The sequence below is a fragment of the Camelus dromedarius genome, chromosome 20 (assembly GCF_036321535.1).
Source record: "Camelus dromedarius isolate mCamDro1 chromosome 20, mCamDro1.pat, whole genome shotgun sequence".
Taxonomy (NCBI): Eukaryota; Metazoa; Chordata; class Mammalia; order Artiodactyla; family Camelidae; genus Camelus; species Camelus dromedarius.
Window position 1 is genome coordinate 997,412 of NC_087455.1, and position 13,905 is coordinate 1,011,316.

General features: G+C 62.2%; 1 protein-coding gene across 3 annotated transcripts; it reads left to right on the forward strand.

Annotated features, from left to right (window-relative positions):
* Window positions 1-32: 32 nt before the first annotated feature.
* EEF1D (eukaryotic translation elongation factor 1 delta) lies at window positions 33-13,876 on the forward strand. 3 transcript variants are annotated; one of them, XM_031439782.2, is made up of 8 exons: window positions 33-331; window positions 9,049-9,169; window positions 9,488-9,559; window positions 12,700-12,799; window positions 12,877-12,977; window positions 13,132-13,350; window positions 13,474-13,668; window positions 13,777-13,876. In XM_031439782.2, exons 2-8 carry the CDS (start codon window positions 9,053-9,055, stop codon window positions 13,813-13,815), a joined length of 843 nt encoding a protein of 280 aa, XP_031295642.1. In that variant the 5' UTR covers window positions 33-331; window positions 9,049-9,052; the 3' UTR covers window positions 13,816-13,876. The 3 variants fall into 3 exon arrangements, with proteins under 3 accessions (XP_031295642.1, XP_064332831.1, XP_010997807.2); XM_064476761.1 differs by lacking the exon at window positions 33-331 and adding an exon at window positions 1,125-1,143; XM_010999505.2 differs by lacking the exon at window positions 33-331 and adding an exon at window positions 6,244-7,313.
* The last annotated feature ends 29 nt before the right edge of the window (window positions 13,877-13,905 follow it).

Sequence of the window (13,905 nt, forward strand, 5' to 3'; positions counted from 1 at the left end):
CCCGCCCCGGCCCGACGAGGCCACTGGAGCCGCGGCGGAGGGGGGCGAGCAGGTGCGGCGCCGTGCCCGGCCGCTTGCTCCCGCTCCTCTGGGAAAGAGTGGGCCCCGTGGTGGCCCCGCTTTGGCTTCTGTCATCACACCCGTGGGGAGCGTTGCGCGGAGGGCTCCGGCGGCGAGGCGGAGCGTGCGCGCGAGCCGCCTCCCCCGCGGCCCGGCGCGTGGTAGACCCCGCCGCTTCATTTCCCGTGCGCGGCGCGGCCGGCCCTCCCTTTCCTCTGCCGTCCAGCGCCGCCGAACCCTCATCTCTGCTCGCCGCGTCCTTGGCTGGCGAGTGAGTACCGCGGCTCGCGCCGCCAGGCCCCAGGGCCCGGGGAAGGGGCGGTCCGCACTGCGCCGGCGATTCCGTCCTCGACTCCGGGGCGCCGGGCCGAGTGCAGCGCCGGCGGGGAGCGCAGAGGGGCGGGGCCCGCGGGCCACGTGTTGGCTGGACCCCTGCGGCGGCCCCGGCGGGAAGGCGGCGGTGACACTGCGCCGGCCGCGCTGGCCGGCGCCTCGGTGGATGACAGGAACGCCTGTTTAGCTGTGGCCCGGGCCTGTAGCGCTTCCTTTGTCCGCGTTTACTGAGCACCTCCTGCACGCCGGCTCTGGGCCTCGGAGGACAGGCGCGGGCCCAACCTTCGGGAAACCTTGACAGCTCGTGAATGCAGGAAATAAGGACGTGATTGCTGAGTGACTAGAAAGAAACACACAGCGTTCTCTGAGAGTGACCGAAGGCCTTGACTTGGATAAGGTGGTCCGGGCAGGAAGCGGTGTCAAGCCAGTGTCTGAAGGGGAGAGTGTCGCCTTCCTGGAAAACGGGCTCTTTAAATGGAACGAAGAAGGGAAAGCCAAGGGGGTGGCAGGGGTGGGGACTCGATGGAGGCAGCACCGCAGGGTTTGCAGAATCAAGGGCTACCCTAGAGCAAGAGAGTTATTTGTGTGGCTAAATTTGGGGTGGTCCCTGCCTGTTGCGGGAGCACCTCTTACATTGACCCTGGCAGGTAACCCGCTAGGGAGTAGGCCTGGTCTGGGTCAGGGAAGGATGCCTGGTGTTACCTCAGAAGCGGCCCTGACAGCCCGACTTCCTCTGGGCGCCATCAGCCGGTAAGTGGGCTGGTTCAGATGTGACTCAGTTGTTCCTGAGCCCCTTGTGCCCAGCTCTGTTGGCAGCTGTTCCCTGAAAAAGCTCCTTGCAGAGTGCCTGGCACACAAACTGCAAGGAGCAGGTGCTCTGCCATCTCTGCAGGGCAGTCAGCCCTGGGCCTCATGGGAGCCTGGGCAGAGTGGTGTCTTCTCGTGGTCAGTGGGGTGACTGCCCTCTGGAGGAGGCTGGTGCAGGACCAGCCTCCTTGGCTCCACTGCTGGGGAGCTGGGTGAGGCTGCAGGGTTCAGCAAAGGTGGGCAGACGTGCTTGATCAGTGTTTGTGAGTGGAGGTTTCTTGAAGGTGGTGTTTTAAAAAAGATCACGTTGTGAATATCTCCAACGTATTGTGCTCTGGTGTCAGCTTTTTAGGGGGCAAGCAAGAAATGCTGGTCTGAGCCCTGGCCCTGTGCTGATATTTTAAGATTACATGTGTAAATTCAAAGTGGACAGCAGTGTGACATTGGCATGAAGTACAGGCACCAGTGAGACACAGATTGCCAGGTCCTCACCTCACCTGGAGCTACAGTTTCCCGAACTCCTGTTTCCCAGCTGTGAGGCTTGGAGGCATACATGAGAAATCAGGTGTACACAGGATGGTTAACAAAGCAGGTGCAGTGTTGGAGTTGCCCACAGGGAAGGGCGTAGAGGTGCCTGGCAGTCAGGGTAGATAGACCAGGGCAGCACCAACTGAGACAAATAGAACTGAAGGCCATGGCACTGCAGCACAGACAGCAGGGCAGGTTGGCATTTCTGGGTGGTGCTGGACTGTCCAGGAGTCAGAGGTAGGAAAGCATCTGACTAGGAATTTGGGGCATGGCATTACCGCCTAAGGAAAAGCAGAGGGCATCACTCCCACACAGTAGCCCCACTGTGTCACTGTTCTCATCGCCTGAAACATGGCCAGTGCCCACCACTGCCCTCCCGGACACTGCCCGTGGGGAAGCTCTATTGTGCAGCAGTGGTCTAGACCACAACAGCGGGGGGTGGGGACCCCACCCCTATCTGCCTGCAGTTCACACCCATTCTCACTTCCTGTGGAAGGTGGAGAGAGCTTTGATTCCCTGGGTGGATGATGCGGGAGTCCTTCTTTGTGTGCGACTGAGATGAGATGATGTGAGCACGGGGATACCTGGGGCAGTGTTTGGGAAATGGGAAGGTGCAGAAGGCAGAGCCAGGGGAGGGGACAACCCCCACCCCTCCCAGAAACCTTCCTCATTCACCCAGCCTCCTGGGGCCTCTGGGCTCCCTGGCACCTTGGTGTGGCTCTGCCAGTCTGTGTCCTCGCTTTACTTCAAGACTTTCCAGCCAGGAGTATCCAGGATGGGGGCTGCTGCTAGGTTCCCTGTCTTGGCACTGCAAGAACTGCCCTTCCAGGACAGAGGCCAAGAAGGGCCCTGAGTCCCAGCACAGGCTTTGGAGAACGTGTCTGTCTTGGCACAGCCGTGGGCGCTTTCTGCACTGGGTGCTGAGCTGGGAGGGTTGCAGAGGAACTGCTGCATCGCTGCTTCCACCACAGGTCCTCGTGGCCAGGTCGGGTGCAGTGCCTCCAGGGCCTCCCACCACCTCACTGCCCCCTCTTGTGGGAACGGTCTTAATGCACCTTATGGACCAGGGGTTGGGCCTTAGCGGCGGGCCGGTGAGTGGGAGGGACCCCTGAGGCTAGTTGCCTGGCGTCTGGGAGCTCTCTTCCCGGGGCTCCGCTCTGTTCTGGCTGGGGGAAGTGCAGCAGAGCAGGGCCCGCTGTCCTGTAGGCACACGGCATCCTGACTTTAGGGCTCTAGGCTGAGGTGTCTGTCCTCGAGAGGAAGTGTTCAAACTCAGACTTGCTTTTCTCCAGGAAGAGATGGGTCTCATGGAACCTGGAGGCACTCAGGGACAGGGAGTGGAGGTGGGCTTTTGCATCTGATGCTAGGGGGCTGTGTCACCTGTCCTGGGAGACCCAGCAGCAAGGCAGGGGACTCTGAGAGCTACCTATCCCCCCACCCGTGGAGTCTTTCTGGGTGCTCTTGGCTTCACGCCAGGAGGCACTCCACTGTGTGTGGCCAGCCTTCAGGTGATGCTCTCCTGTGGTGTCTGGAGAGCCCTCCTTCACCCAGTGCTTGGCCACATCCTCCCCCTGGGAACCTCATCACCTGAGAAGCCCCAGCGGTGGGTGTCTGCAAGGAGCCTACCATGACCTCCTGTGCACTTCCACCTGCTGATGTCCTGTGTTCACCCTGCTCCCGCAGGGCACGTTGTATATCCCTGTCCAGTGGTGGCTGATGCAGGCGCTCCAGCGCTGGCTGCAGTGTGGGGTAGACGGGAGGGCAGGGGCATGGGTGGCAGGGCTCCTATGGGAGGAGGGACAGATCCTCAGGTCTCTAGTCACTGGGCAGCTGGGGGCCCCTGGGACAGAGCGGGACAGATCCGCTGCTTATGTGTGTGGTTCCCCCAGCTCCTGGGCTGCTGCCTCCTACGGATTCGGGTGGGGCACCTAGTGTCTCCCCACCTGTCCTTTTGTGCACACCAGGAAGGCATTGTGTCCCTGAGAGTGCTTTGGTGGGAGCCTGCGGGGACAGTGGCACCCTGCCCACCTAGCCTCTCACCCTGCCCCAGCAGTGGCCCTGCTGAAGGAGAAGGCACTGGGGCTTGGTGGCTACTGAGACCTTCAACAAGGTCATCTTGGGCCTGGTCCAGCGGTCTGGACCCAGTGGCTGTGCAGAGAGGGGGATCCCCTCCACTGCAACGGCTCCAGGTGGACAGTGGGGACACCTAGTGCTGGCTCCCCTCTCCCAGGTTGGCTCAGCTTGGTGGGGAGCGGTGGGAGGGGCACTCAGATGGTGCCCCCCAGGATCTGCCCATTTCACATGAGGATGGAGCAGTGCTGCCCTGAGCAGTGGACCCAGCCACCTCCTGGGATTTTGGTGGTGGGTCTCGCCCTGTGTCTTCTCCATCACCCTCGCCTCCACGCTACCTCACCGAGCAGCGTCTGAAAAGGCCCTCCAGCCTGCTCAGGCCGCCCTGTCTGACTGCCTCTAACCTTGCTGCTTTCTCTTCATGCTGTCCTAGGAGATCAAAGTGAAAGTAAGTAGCCCGCTGCGTTCCCTTCATCTGAGCCCAGAGACCCCCAGACTGGCCCTCAACCTGCCCGCCGTCCTCACATACCTGTGGGGCCAGGCTGCAGGCCTCGGTTTCCTTGTCTGGAGCAGAGTCCGATCCTGTCGGTGTGGGCTCGGCTTTCCTGGGCTGAGCCAGTTCCTGCCTGTGAGTTGGGTGGGCATCCCCTGAGCACCGTCTGTAGGCATGGCTTGGAGCTGCAGCCTTGCCAGCCCCCGGTCCCAGACCCTGTCCCTGGCTCACGGGCATCTTGAGCTGCGGCCCTCAGCTCTGAGCAGAGCCTAGTCTGATGTCAGGAGCAAGGACAATGTTTAAGTCAGTAGATTTATGTGGGACTCTGGCGCTGGGGGCTCAGCCTGGTGGGCAGGGCTGAAGGGACTGGACCAGCCCAGACCTGCCCTGGTGAGGGGTCAGCCAGGAGCTTGCTGTCAGAGGGCAGTGGGTGATGTCACAATGCCCCCCCTCCTGGGCACACTTACCGCCTCCCACCACTGCCTCTGCCGTCAGCCTGGCCTTGGTAAGTGCTGCCTCCAGCCTAAGGAGGAAGGCTCAAGCCCGCGGGCCCACACTGGAGCAGGGCCTCTCCCTCAGGAGGGACCTCTCTGAGCCTGGGGCCTCAGTCCCTGCCATAAGAGGCCTGCGGCATGTGCTGTTAGAGGGCCCCCCAGCGTGCCCCTTCAGAGCACGAGGGGGGATCTCCCTGAAGTCCAGGGCAGGGGTGGGACTTAGCCCCCATGTCCCACAGAGTAATAGGAACTGGGTTTTCGTTTTGTTAGGGGGTGTTAGGAAGGGGGCGTAGACCCTGGACTGAGTGGTGGGAAGAGTTTGCCATCTGGGGTGAAGGTAGCGTGAGGCAGAGTCAGGGCCTCTGGGGCAGCGGATGACACAGGTCCGTCTAAGCTGAGGCTTGCCCACCCGCCCCAGTAGCGGGTGGGGTGCAAAGCCCCACACCCTTCTCCCACTGTCCCAGTGACAGAGCCCTTACACCAGAAGTGCTGATGAGAGGAGGGTCCCTGCATCCGAGGACAGTACTTGGAGGTTCCCACGTGGCCCCTTTTAGTTCGGGTGCACCCACACATGTGAGCTGATTGCCTCCTGATTGGGGAGCAGCTGCCACTGACCAGGGAAACTGGTCCTCACTCCCTGCCTGAGCTCCTCTCCTTTGAGATGGTCACTTCCTGGTGTCTCTCCTGATGTGACCTTGTGGGGTTGGGCACTACACCCTCTGCTCCCAGCTGCCCACTGGGAGGTTGCCCCTCGTCTCAGACCCTCACAGCTCCTCTCGGGATATGCCCTGCTCAGGATGGCGGGGTGGCCATGCGGGTGTGGGGGACTCAGGCCCGGGCACCGTGAGGGGCCATCTTCCAAGACCACCAAGTGCATGTCTATAAAACAGAAACCCCAGTGCCTCTGGGAGGTGGCCAGACTTAGCAAAAACACAGGACGTCCAGTTAAAATTTCAGATGAACAGCGAATAACGTTTCAGTATAAGAGTCTCAGATGTCTCACGGGACATATTCATTCTAAAAGTCATTTGCCATTGATGTGAGAATCAAGTGAGTGCGTCCTGTATTTTATCTGGCTGCCCTCCTTGGAGGTTCATAGGAAAGGCTTCTGTAGCCAAAGATGTTTGGGAAGTGTTCCCCAGACCCCTCTGGAGAGCCTGGGTGCCCTGCCCGTTGGATCAGAAAAGACAAGCTTTGCAGTTGGGAGGATGCATGCACACACGGCACACACAGCACACGCATGTGTACGTGTGTGTCTGTCAGTCGCTTCACGGGGTTGCCTGTGCACTCCACTCCGGGTCTTTGCCTGTTGCCTCACAGAACCCCCAGGCACCTCCGCAGCGGGCGTCCCCCGCAGCCCCGCCAGTCAGGCTGAGCAGGGGGGTGGGGGCGCCGTCTGCAGACGGCTCGCGGTGTTGCAACTGCCTTCTCCTGCTTGCTTTTTAACGCTGCGTGAAGATGAGGAGCGGGAAGGCCTCCTGCGCCCTGGAGACCGTCTGGGAGGACAAGCAGAAGTATGAGGAAGCCGAGGGGCCCTTCCACGAGCACGAGGCTGTGCGAGCCACCGCCCCCGCCACCGCCCAGCAGCTCCTGGCCGCAGCCCCGGCTGTGAACGGGCCAGGCGGGGAGGATGTGGAGGAGGCAGACGCCCCCGACGGCAGCAGGAGCGACCGCGGGAAGAGCCCCAACGGGAAGAAGCCCCTGCAGAAGAAGAGGAAGCGCTCCCCGAAGGGCTGGCTCAGCCAGGCGGACCTGGCCCTCGTGGGCCTCTCAGCCGACCACGTCTGGCTGGACAAGCCGCTTTTTGACCAGGCAGAGAGTTCCTACCACCAGAGGCTGGCAGACGTGGCTGCCCAGGCCCCCTGGGGTCCCTGCACCCATGGAAGCCAGGTTGCCTGCCACCACGTGACCTGGGGCATCTGGGTCAACAAGTCTTCCTTTGACCAGGCAGAGCGGGCGTTCGTGGAATGGTCTCAGGCATTGCTGCTGGCTGTAGAGGGGGGCGGCCAGCAGGCAGCTCCCGACACAGGCCAGCAGGCAGCCGCCCCGGACCTGCACCTCATCCGCCAGCCCAGCCCTCCGGCCAACAACCAGCCCCCACTGGGCAGCCTGCAGGCGCTCGTGCAGGGGGTGTGGCTCGAGAAGCCGCGGTACGACGCAGCCGAGAGGGGCTTCTACGAGGCCATGTTTGACGGCCACCCTCCTGGGAAGGTGCGCCTGCGGGAGCGGGCCGGCCAGGCTGAGGGCGCCAGGCGGGGCCGCAAAGACCGGCGGGGCCGCAGCGCAGTGGGAGGCAAGCGGCTGGAGCAGCGACGGGCCAACGGGGAGGCCCCCTCCGCCCTGCCCTACTGGTACTTCCTGCACAAGGATGCCGAGGCCCCCTGGCTCAGCAAGCCCACCTACGACAGCGCTGAGTGCCGCCACCATGCTGCTGAGGCCCTGCGCACGGCCTGGCGCCTCGAAGCCGCATCCCTGGCCCGCCAACCCAGCGCCTGGTCTGGCCCTTCCGTGTCCAGCCTGAGATCCAAGTAGGAGAAACATGTTGGGTGGATGCCTAGGCTTCTGGGCTGAGGCCAACATGGTCCCCTTCCTACCTCCACCCCGGCGGGCCTCTTCCTGATTCCTGGACCCCACTGAGTTGGATGCTGGAGCGGGTTGGGCAGGGGTGGCTCTCTCCTCCTGGGAAATTGCGGTCTCCAGGATCACCCTTGGGGGTCACTGAGTTCTGGTCACCCCCACCGAGTTGGTGGAGGGAAGGGCTGAGTTTGTCCTGGGCAGGGTTTCCCTTTTGGCCTGGCAACTATGGGCCTGGCAGAGGGAGCAATGAAGCCTGGCCCGAGCCTCACTGGGCCTGCCTGGGAATTCTGTCTACCCTGTAACCACCTCTGAGGGGAGGTGGGCATCTCGGGTGCACCAGCACATGCCAGTGGCCTGAGTCTGGAGGACACCCACTGACGAGGCCAACTGGCCTTCAGCCTGTGTACTCAGGGGTCTTGGAGGAGAGGGGAGGGGTGGGCAAGGCCAGTGTCTGGCCGTGGAAGGGGCCCCTTAGCCAGCTGGGCTCAGGGGAGAGGACTGGATTGGAGGCGCAGCAGTGGGGAGAGAGCCTGTGGTGCAGGCGGGGTCAGCAGGGAGTTAGGCCTCCCTGGGCGTGACTCCCAGCAAAAGCCCCTTTGCTCCTCAGTGGGGGTGGATGTGCTGGTTTGAGAGGATCTGGGCCCTGGTGTGAGGGGCCAGGACATGGGGGGTTGGGGGTGTTCCCTGTTGGGAGTATGGGGGCAGATCATGGAACTAAAGCTGGATTCATGGTGGCGCCTCATGGGGGCGGGGCACAGAGGGGAGCTCTTGTCACCAAGGGGCACTTGGCGAGGTCCGGTGATGGCCTGGGGTCCTCGGCACAGAGAGCTGGTGGGATTGGGTCCTTTTCTGTCACACTCAGTGAGGGACAGGACAGTCCTGTGGCATCAGGGTTGTCGTGAAGGGCCAGAGGGAGAAGAGGATGGACCCTGTGCTTGGGTCTGGGGCAGCTCCCCTGTCTTGCTGCGACGTGCCAGTGCTCCAGTTTGCCAAAACAGATGGTGGCTGCACCCGCCTCTCAGGCCAGAGTTCGCCAGCCATTCTCAGACTCGCTGGTCTCAGGATGCCAGAGCTTTCTACCATGGATTTCTACCATGTTGGTGATAAAACACAGGAGGTTATTTGTTGGAAAATAATAAGGTCGTTATTTGTTAACATATTTCTGCAGAAATAGTTTCCTTGTAACAAAAAGATATAGGAAATAGGGTGGCCTTGTTTTACATTTTTGCAAATTTCTTGTGTCTGGCTTAATAGAAGGCAGCTGGATCCCTGCACCTGCTTGTGCATTCAGTCTGCTGGTGTACGTTGTCTGATCGACAAATTCAGCCTTGAACAAATGTGTGATTGGAAAAGGGAGGATCTTGGGAACCCCTGGAGGTTCATGGCTGTACTTTGAGAGCTGCTGGCCTTGGGGATAGGCCCGGGGACCATGGGCCTTAGAACGGAAGGAAGTCCAAGGCGGGGGGCAGGGGTAGGGGCTTATGGGCTCACTGTGGTCTGTGCCAGGAACCGCTGGTGCTCTGCTCGGGGCCTGGAGCCCTTGTCACCCAAGGATGGGACAGCCTGCCTGGCACCCTTGAGGTCTGGGCTGTCGGAAAGGGCGCTCGTGCAGGCCCGCCCTGGGGCCTGCGAGGAAGCACCCTCTCCCAGCCAGGCTGTCTTAGTCTCTCCTCCCCTTCCTGACAGGAAAATGGCCACAAACTTCCTTGTGCACGAGAAGATCTGGTTCGACAAGTTCAAGTACGACGATGCAGAAAGGAGGTTCTACGAGCAGATGAACGGGCCCGTGGCCGGCTCCTCACGCCAGGTAGGGACTCTGTGCAGCCGCTGCCGGCGGGACGGAGGAGGGCGGTCTGGCTGGTTCCCGGGGAGCTGGAGCTGCCCTCGTCTCGGCGCAGGGCGCTCCCTGGGGCCCACGGGACCCGGCCCGGCCGGGCCTGCAGAGCCCGCGCCGCGGGCCCCGTCTTTGCGGCCCAGGACTCTGTTCTCGTCTGTCCTCTGGCCCCTTGAGCGCATCCTGTGCAGCACTTCCCTGCTCTCCTCACATGAGTCTGGGTTTTTTTTGAGTTTTTTTTAAATTTAAAAAAGAAAAAGAGAGACTGGTGTTTTTCTGCACTGTCTGCAGGAGAACGGCGCCAGTGTGATCCTCCGTGACATCGCGAGAGCCAGAGAAAACATCCAGAAGTCCCTCGCTGGGGTGCGTACCGCAGGCCGCCGCCCCCCCTCCCCGCGCCCCTGCTCCTCCCCCGCGCTGCTGACTACTTTGGCCTCTTGGAGCAGTTAGCGTAGGGTGTGCAGGGCTGTGTTCCCACACCGCCAGAGAAGATGTTCTTCCTCTTGTGTCCTTGCTGAGCTGGCTGGCGGTCACCTAGGATGCCCCACCTTGCCTTGGCCACTCCTGTGGGGCCAGTGTGGGCCCCCTCATCCTGCAGGGTGCACCCCAAGGCACAGACCCGGAGACCTCTTGCTTTGGGCTTGCTCTCCCGGCTCAGGAACGCAGGAGAGGGTGGCACATGCCATGGTTCAGAGAGTTGCCCCCGTTCCTTGGCCCGTGGCTTCTGACGTCAGTTTCTGCCACATTTCTGGCTCTTATGTGGACCTTTGTGATGACCCTGGCCTCCCCGGTGGACACCGGGTGATCTCCCTACGCCCAGAGCCTCAGCTTCATCACATCTGCAAAGTCCCTTTTGCCACGAGGTCACCTTTTTACAGGGTTTGGGGATTGGTATGGGGCCAGGTTTTAGAACCTTCTGCTGGCCACAGCTGGTTCAGGAGGTCCTGGCTGTAGGTTGGGCAGACCTGGGTGAGTGTCCCCAGGAAGTGGTGCCCAGCAGACCGTGCTCTGTGCTTGGCTCCTGCCTTGTCTTCCGTCCAGCAGCCCTAAGTCCCACCCGCCACCCTCTGCTTTGCTCAACACAGTTCAGGCCAGGCAGACGTGGGATCGAGGTGGCACAAGGTCTTTGCACTCAGGCCAGGTGCGTCAGGCTCCTGTGCCCAGGAGGCCAGTGCTGGGGGCTCAGCAACTCTGGGGGCTGTGGCCCTGGAGCTTCCTGGGCTGCGGACTTCTTCCCCCACCGGGCCTTGGGGCCTTAGCCACTGGGGTCAGTGGCAGGGTCTTGGTCTTTGGGGGAAGCACGTGGGTGCTTGCTTGGGCCTGGGGGCAGGTCTGCTTGGGCTGCTGTGTGAAGCCCCGCGGACCAGGTGGCAGGAGGAACAGACACTTACCTTCTCGTGATGTGGAGGGTCAGCTTCCGAGATGAAGGTGTGCGGGGGTTGGTGCCTTCCAAGGCCTCTCTCCTTGGCGTGTAGAAGGCTGTTTTCCTCCTGTGTCTCTGTCACATCTGTGTCCACATTTTTTCTTATGACGACACCAGTTACGGGATTAGGACCACTTAATGACTCCTCATGATTAATTACTGTTTCCGAGTAAGCCCCCACTCTGAGGCCCTAGTGGTGGGGCCCCCACGTGAACTTCAGGGGAGCATCATTCAGCTGCCAAGGAACCCAGGAGGGATGCTGCGGCCCAGCCCCGTGCTTGGACTTGGGTGGGGTGGGGCTCAGCACCTGCCGTCTCCGGAGGTTCCCACAAACTGCGAGGTGACAGGCACAGGGCTAGAGGCAGGAATGGAGGGTCCTGGATTCAAAACCTTAGTGTGGGTCTGCCCTTGAGGCTGCCAGGTGGCTGCCTATTGTATCATGGTCTGCGACTGGACCGGGTGGCCTGGGCCCGCCTCACTGAGCTCCCAGACTTTGTGCCCCGAGTAGCAGTGGGCAGGGTGGCCCTCAGGCACAGAAGCCATGCAGTGACTACGGGCTTGTGGGCTGGGCAGTGGTGACCCAGTGGCCCCCAGTCCGGTCTCTGCCCCGCCACTTCCTCTTGGCCTTGCAGCAGGTGGGGCCTTGCCCGGAGCCTGCATCCTCAACCGTCGGTTCCCACTCAGTGCTGTCACCAGGGCTGTGTTGGGAGGTCCCCGGGGCTGGGCCGACATGCCGGGCAGCAGGCTCCAGCCTGCCGCCAGACCCTGGTGCATTTGCTTGGCAGGTGAGCCTGCTGAGAGGGGTCCGGGCCGGAGCGTGCAGGCTCGTGGAGCAGGAAGGGTGGTCAGGGCCTTGCAGGGAACAGGTGGTTCTGGATTTCATCCCTGTGCGGTGGGGCTGCTGGAGGGTTTTGGTGGGAGTGGTATTGGGAGCTGAGTGCTGTGGGAAGCAGGCTGGAGAGGCTGGGTGCTCTGTGGCAGTGGCGAGGGCGGTCAACTGGCAGGTGGATGCTGTTGGCATTTGCTAACCAGAGTAGGAGGTTATGGGGACAAGTTGGGGATGGACATGTAGGTTGATCTAAAAGGAGGGGAATGGAGTGAGCAGAGCCCACCCCGGTCCTAGGGCCTGGTCAGCACTGCTTCCCCAGCAGCACGGCGCCACTTGGCCAGCTCTCACGAGATTTCGATGCAGTAGGAGCTGGTGGGTCACAGGAGACAGTGTCGGCCTAGTACCGCCCCAGGTCCGTGGGCAGGGAGCCAGGTGCTGTCAGTGTGTCCTCTGTTGGCAGTGGCCTGGGGGTGTGCAGATCAGAGGAGGAGGCCACATGGCTTGCTCTGTGGCTGCCTGGTGGGTGGGCGGGCCCCAGGCTCAAGGTCTTCACTGTCGTTGGACACTGGAGAAGGGCAGTGGCCATGGGAAAGGGCCCAGTGACCATGCTTTGTCGTTGGAGCCGTTCCACTGCAGTGTGGTGGTGCTGAGTGGCCTGCTTGTAGGCCCCAGGGGGTAATTTGAGCCATGACACCTGGGGGGTGAGCTCCCTGGGCCCCGCTGTTGGGTCAGATGACAGGGCTCCCAGTCAGGGAGGAACCAGAGGAGGCTGGTGGCCAGGCCAGGGTCCCTGGTCACTCAGAGCTTTTGAGGGAGGCAGGGTGTGGCGCTGGCTGCTGCAAGGTGGCTGCCCCCTGCTCTGGCATGCTCCTTCCTCCTGCTCCCAGTGGGCCCCTCAACTGCCATCCCCTCCTGTTTTCAGCTCAAGGCTGTGCTGCCCAGTCCTCATGAGGCTCTGGGCCAGGCTGACCCAAGGGCTTTAAGTCCTTTGCTTCCCTCTACCCCGCCGGGCGACGGCAGCTGTGGCTCAGTTCCGCACTGCCTCTGTTCTGGGGCTGCCCTGGGCCTCCTGCTTCCTGTCCTGTGCTGTCTGCTCAGCCAAGGGTGTCCCTGGTCTCACACGTGCAGGGCTTCCTCCCCACTTGCCTGGGGCAGGTGGACCCCGTGGGGCTGACGAACTTCTCACCCAACTTGGGGCTCTGCTTCTGAATGGCTGAGGTGTTGAGCCCACCCTCTCCTGCTGCCTTGCAGAGCTCGGGGCCTGGGGCCACCAGTGGGCCCAGTGGAGACCACAGTGAGCTGGTCGTCCGGATTGCCAGCCTGGAAGTGGAGAACCAGAGCCTGCGAGGGGGTGAGGCCCTGGGCCTGATGGGTGGGGGACCCCACCCTGCCCCTGCCTTCTGACCAGCACCCACTTTGCTCCCACAGTGGTGCAGGATCTGCAGCAGGCTGTCTCAAAGCTGGAGGCCCGGCTGAGCGCACTGGAGAAGAGCTCGCCAGCCCACCGAGCCACGGCCCCACAGACGCAGGTGAGTGCCCTCCCCACACCCAGGGACCGCATGCCTGGCACTGAGGAGCAGGAGGCCCTCACATACACGGGCCCTGGTGCCCTCACCCTGCCGGGCAGGGTGTGTAGTTGGGTCCCTGGCTGCGTGGGCCTCAGCCTCCTGTCCCCTATGGCAGCACGTGTCTCCCATGCGCCAAGTGGAGCCCCCTGCCAGGAAGGTGGCCACTGCCACGGAGGATGACGAGGATGATGACATCGACCTGTTTGGCAGCGACGAGGAGGAGGACAGGGAGGCGGCCCGGCTGCGGGAGGAGAGGCTGCGGCAGTACGCTGAGAAGAAGGCCAAAAAGCCTGCCCTGGTGGCCAAGTCCTCCATCCTCCTGGATGTCAAGCCTGTGAGTGGCTCACCTCTGACCCTCCCCACCCTGTGCCCTGGGGTCCTGGAGAGATCAGGGCGGGGCCGGGCAGGTGTAAACTCAGACTGTGCTCTGACCCCAGTCCCCCACCTCTCTCCCCAGTGGGATGACGAGACAGACATGGCCCAGTTGGAGGCCTGTGTGCGCTCCATCCAGATGGACGGGCTGACGTGGGGGGGCTCCAAGCTGGTGCCGGTGGGCTACGGCATCCACAAGCTACAGATCCAGTGTGTGGTGGAGGACGACAAGGTGGGGACAGACCTGCTGGAAGAGGAGATCACCAAGTTCCAGGAGCACGTGAGTGGGCAGGCACACACGGTGGGGTCCCCAAGTGAACCTCCGGCCAGGCCAGGCATGTGGCAGGAGCACGTGGGCCTTTGTGAACACGAGCCTCCCTCTCCACAGGTGCAGAGCGTCGACGTTGCTGCTTTCAACAAGGTCTGAGCCTGGCATTGGGCCTGTGTGTGTGAAGTCTTGCAGCCAATAAAGACAGATTCCAGCTCTCTGCCTCCTGTCCTGGCCTGGGCCCCACGG

What these genes read in the sequence shown, in the direction of transcription:
- EEF1D (XM_010999505.2), top strand. Translation starts at nt 6,244, where the DNA reads ATGAGGAGCGGGAAGGCCTCCTGCGCCCTGGAGACCGTCTGGGAGGAC. An exon ending in GAACCAGAGCCTGCGAGGGG is followed by an intron (nt 12,800 to 12,876) that starts GTGAGGCCCTGG and finishes TTGCTCCCACAG; the next exon opens with TGGTGCAGGATCTGCAGCAG. An exon ending in CCACGGCCCCACAGACGCAG is followed by an intron (nt 12,978 to 13,131) that starts GTGAGTGCCCTC and finishes CCCCTATGGCAG; the next exon opens with CACGTGTCTCCCATGCGCCA.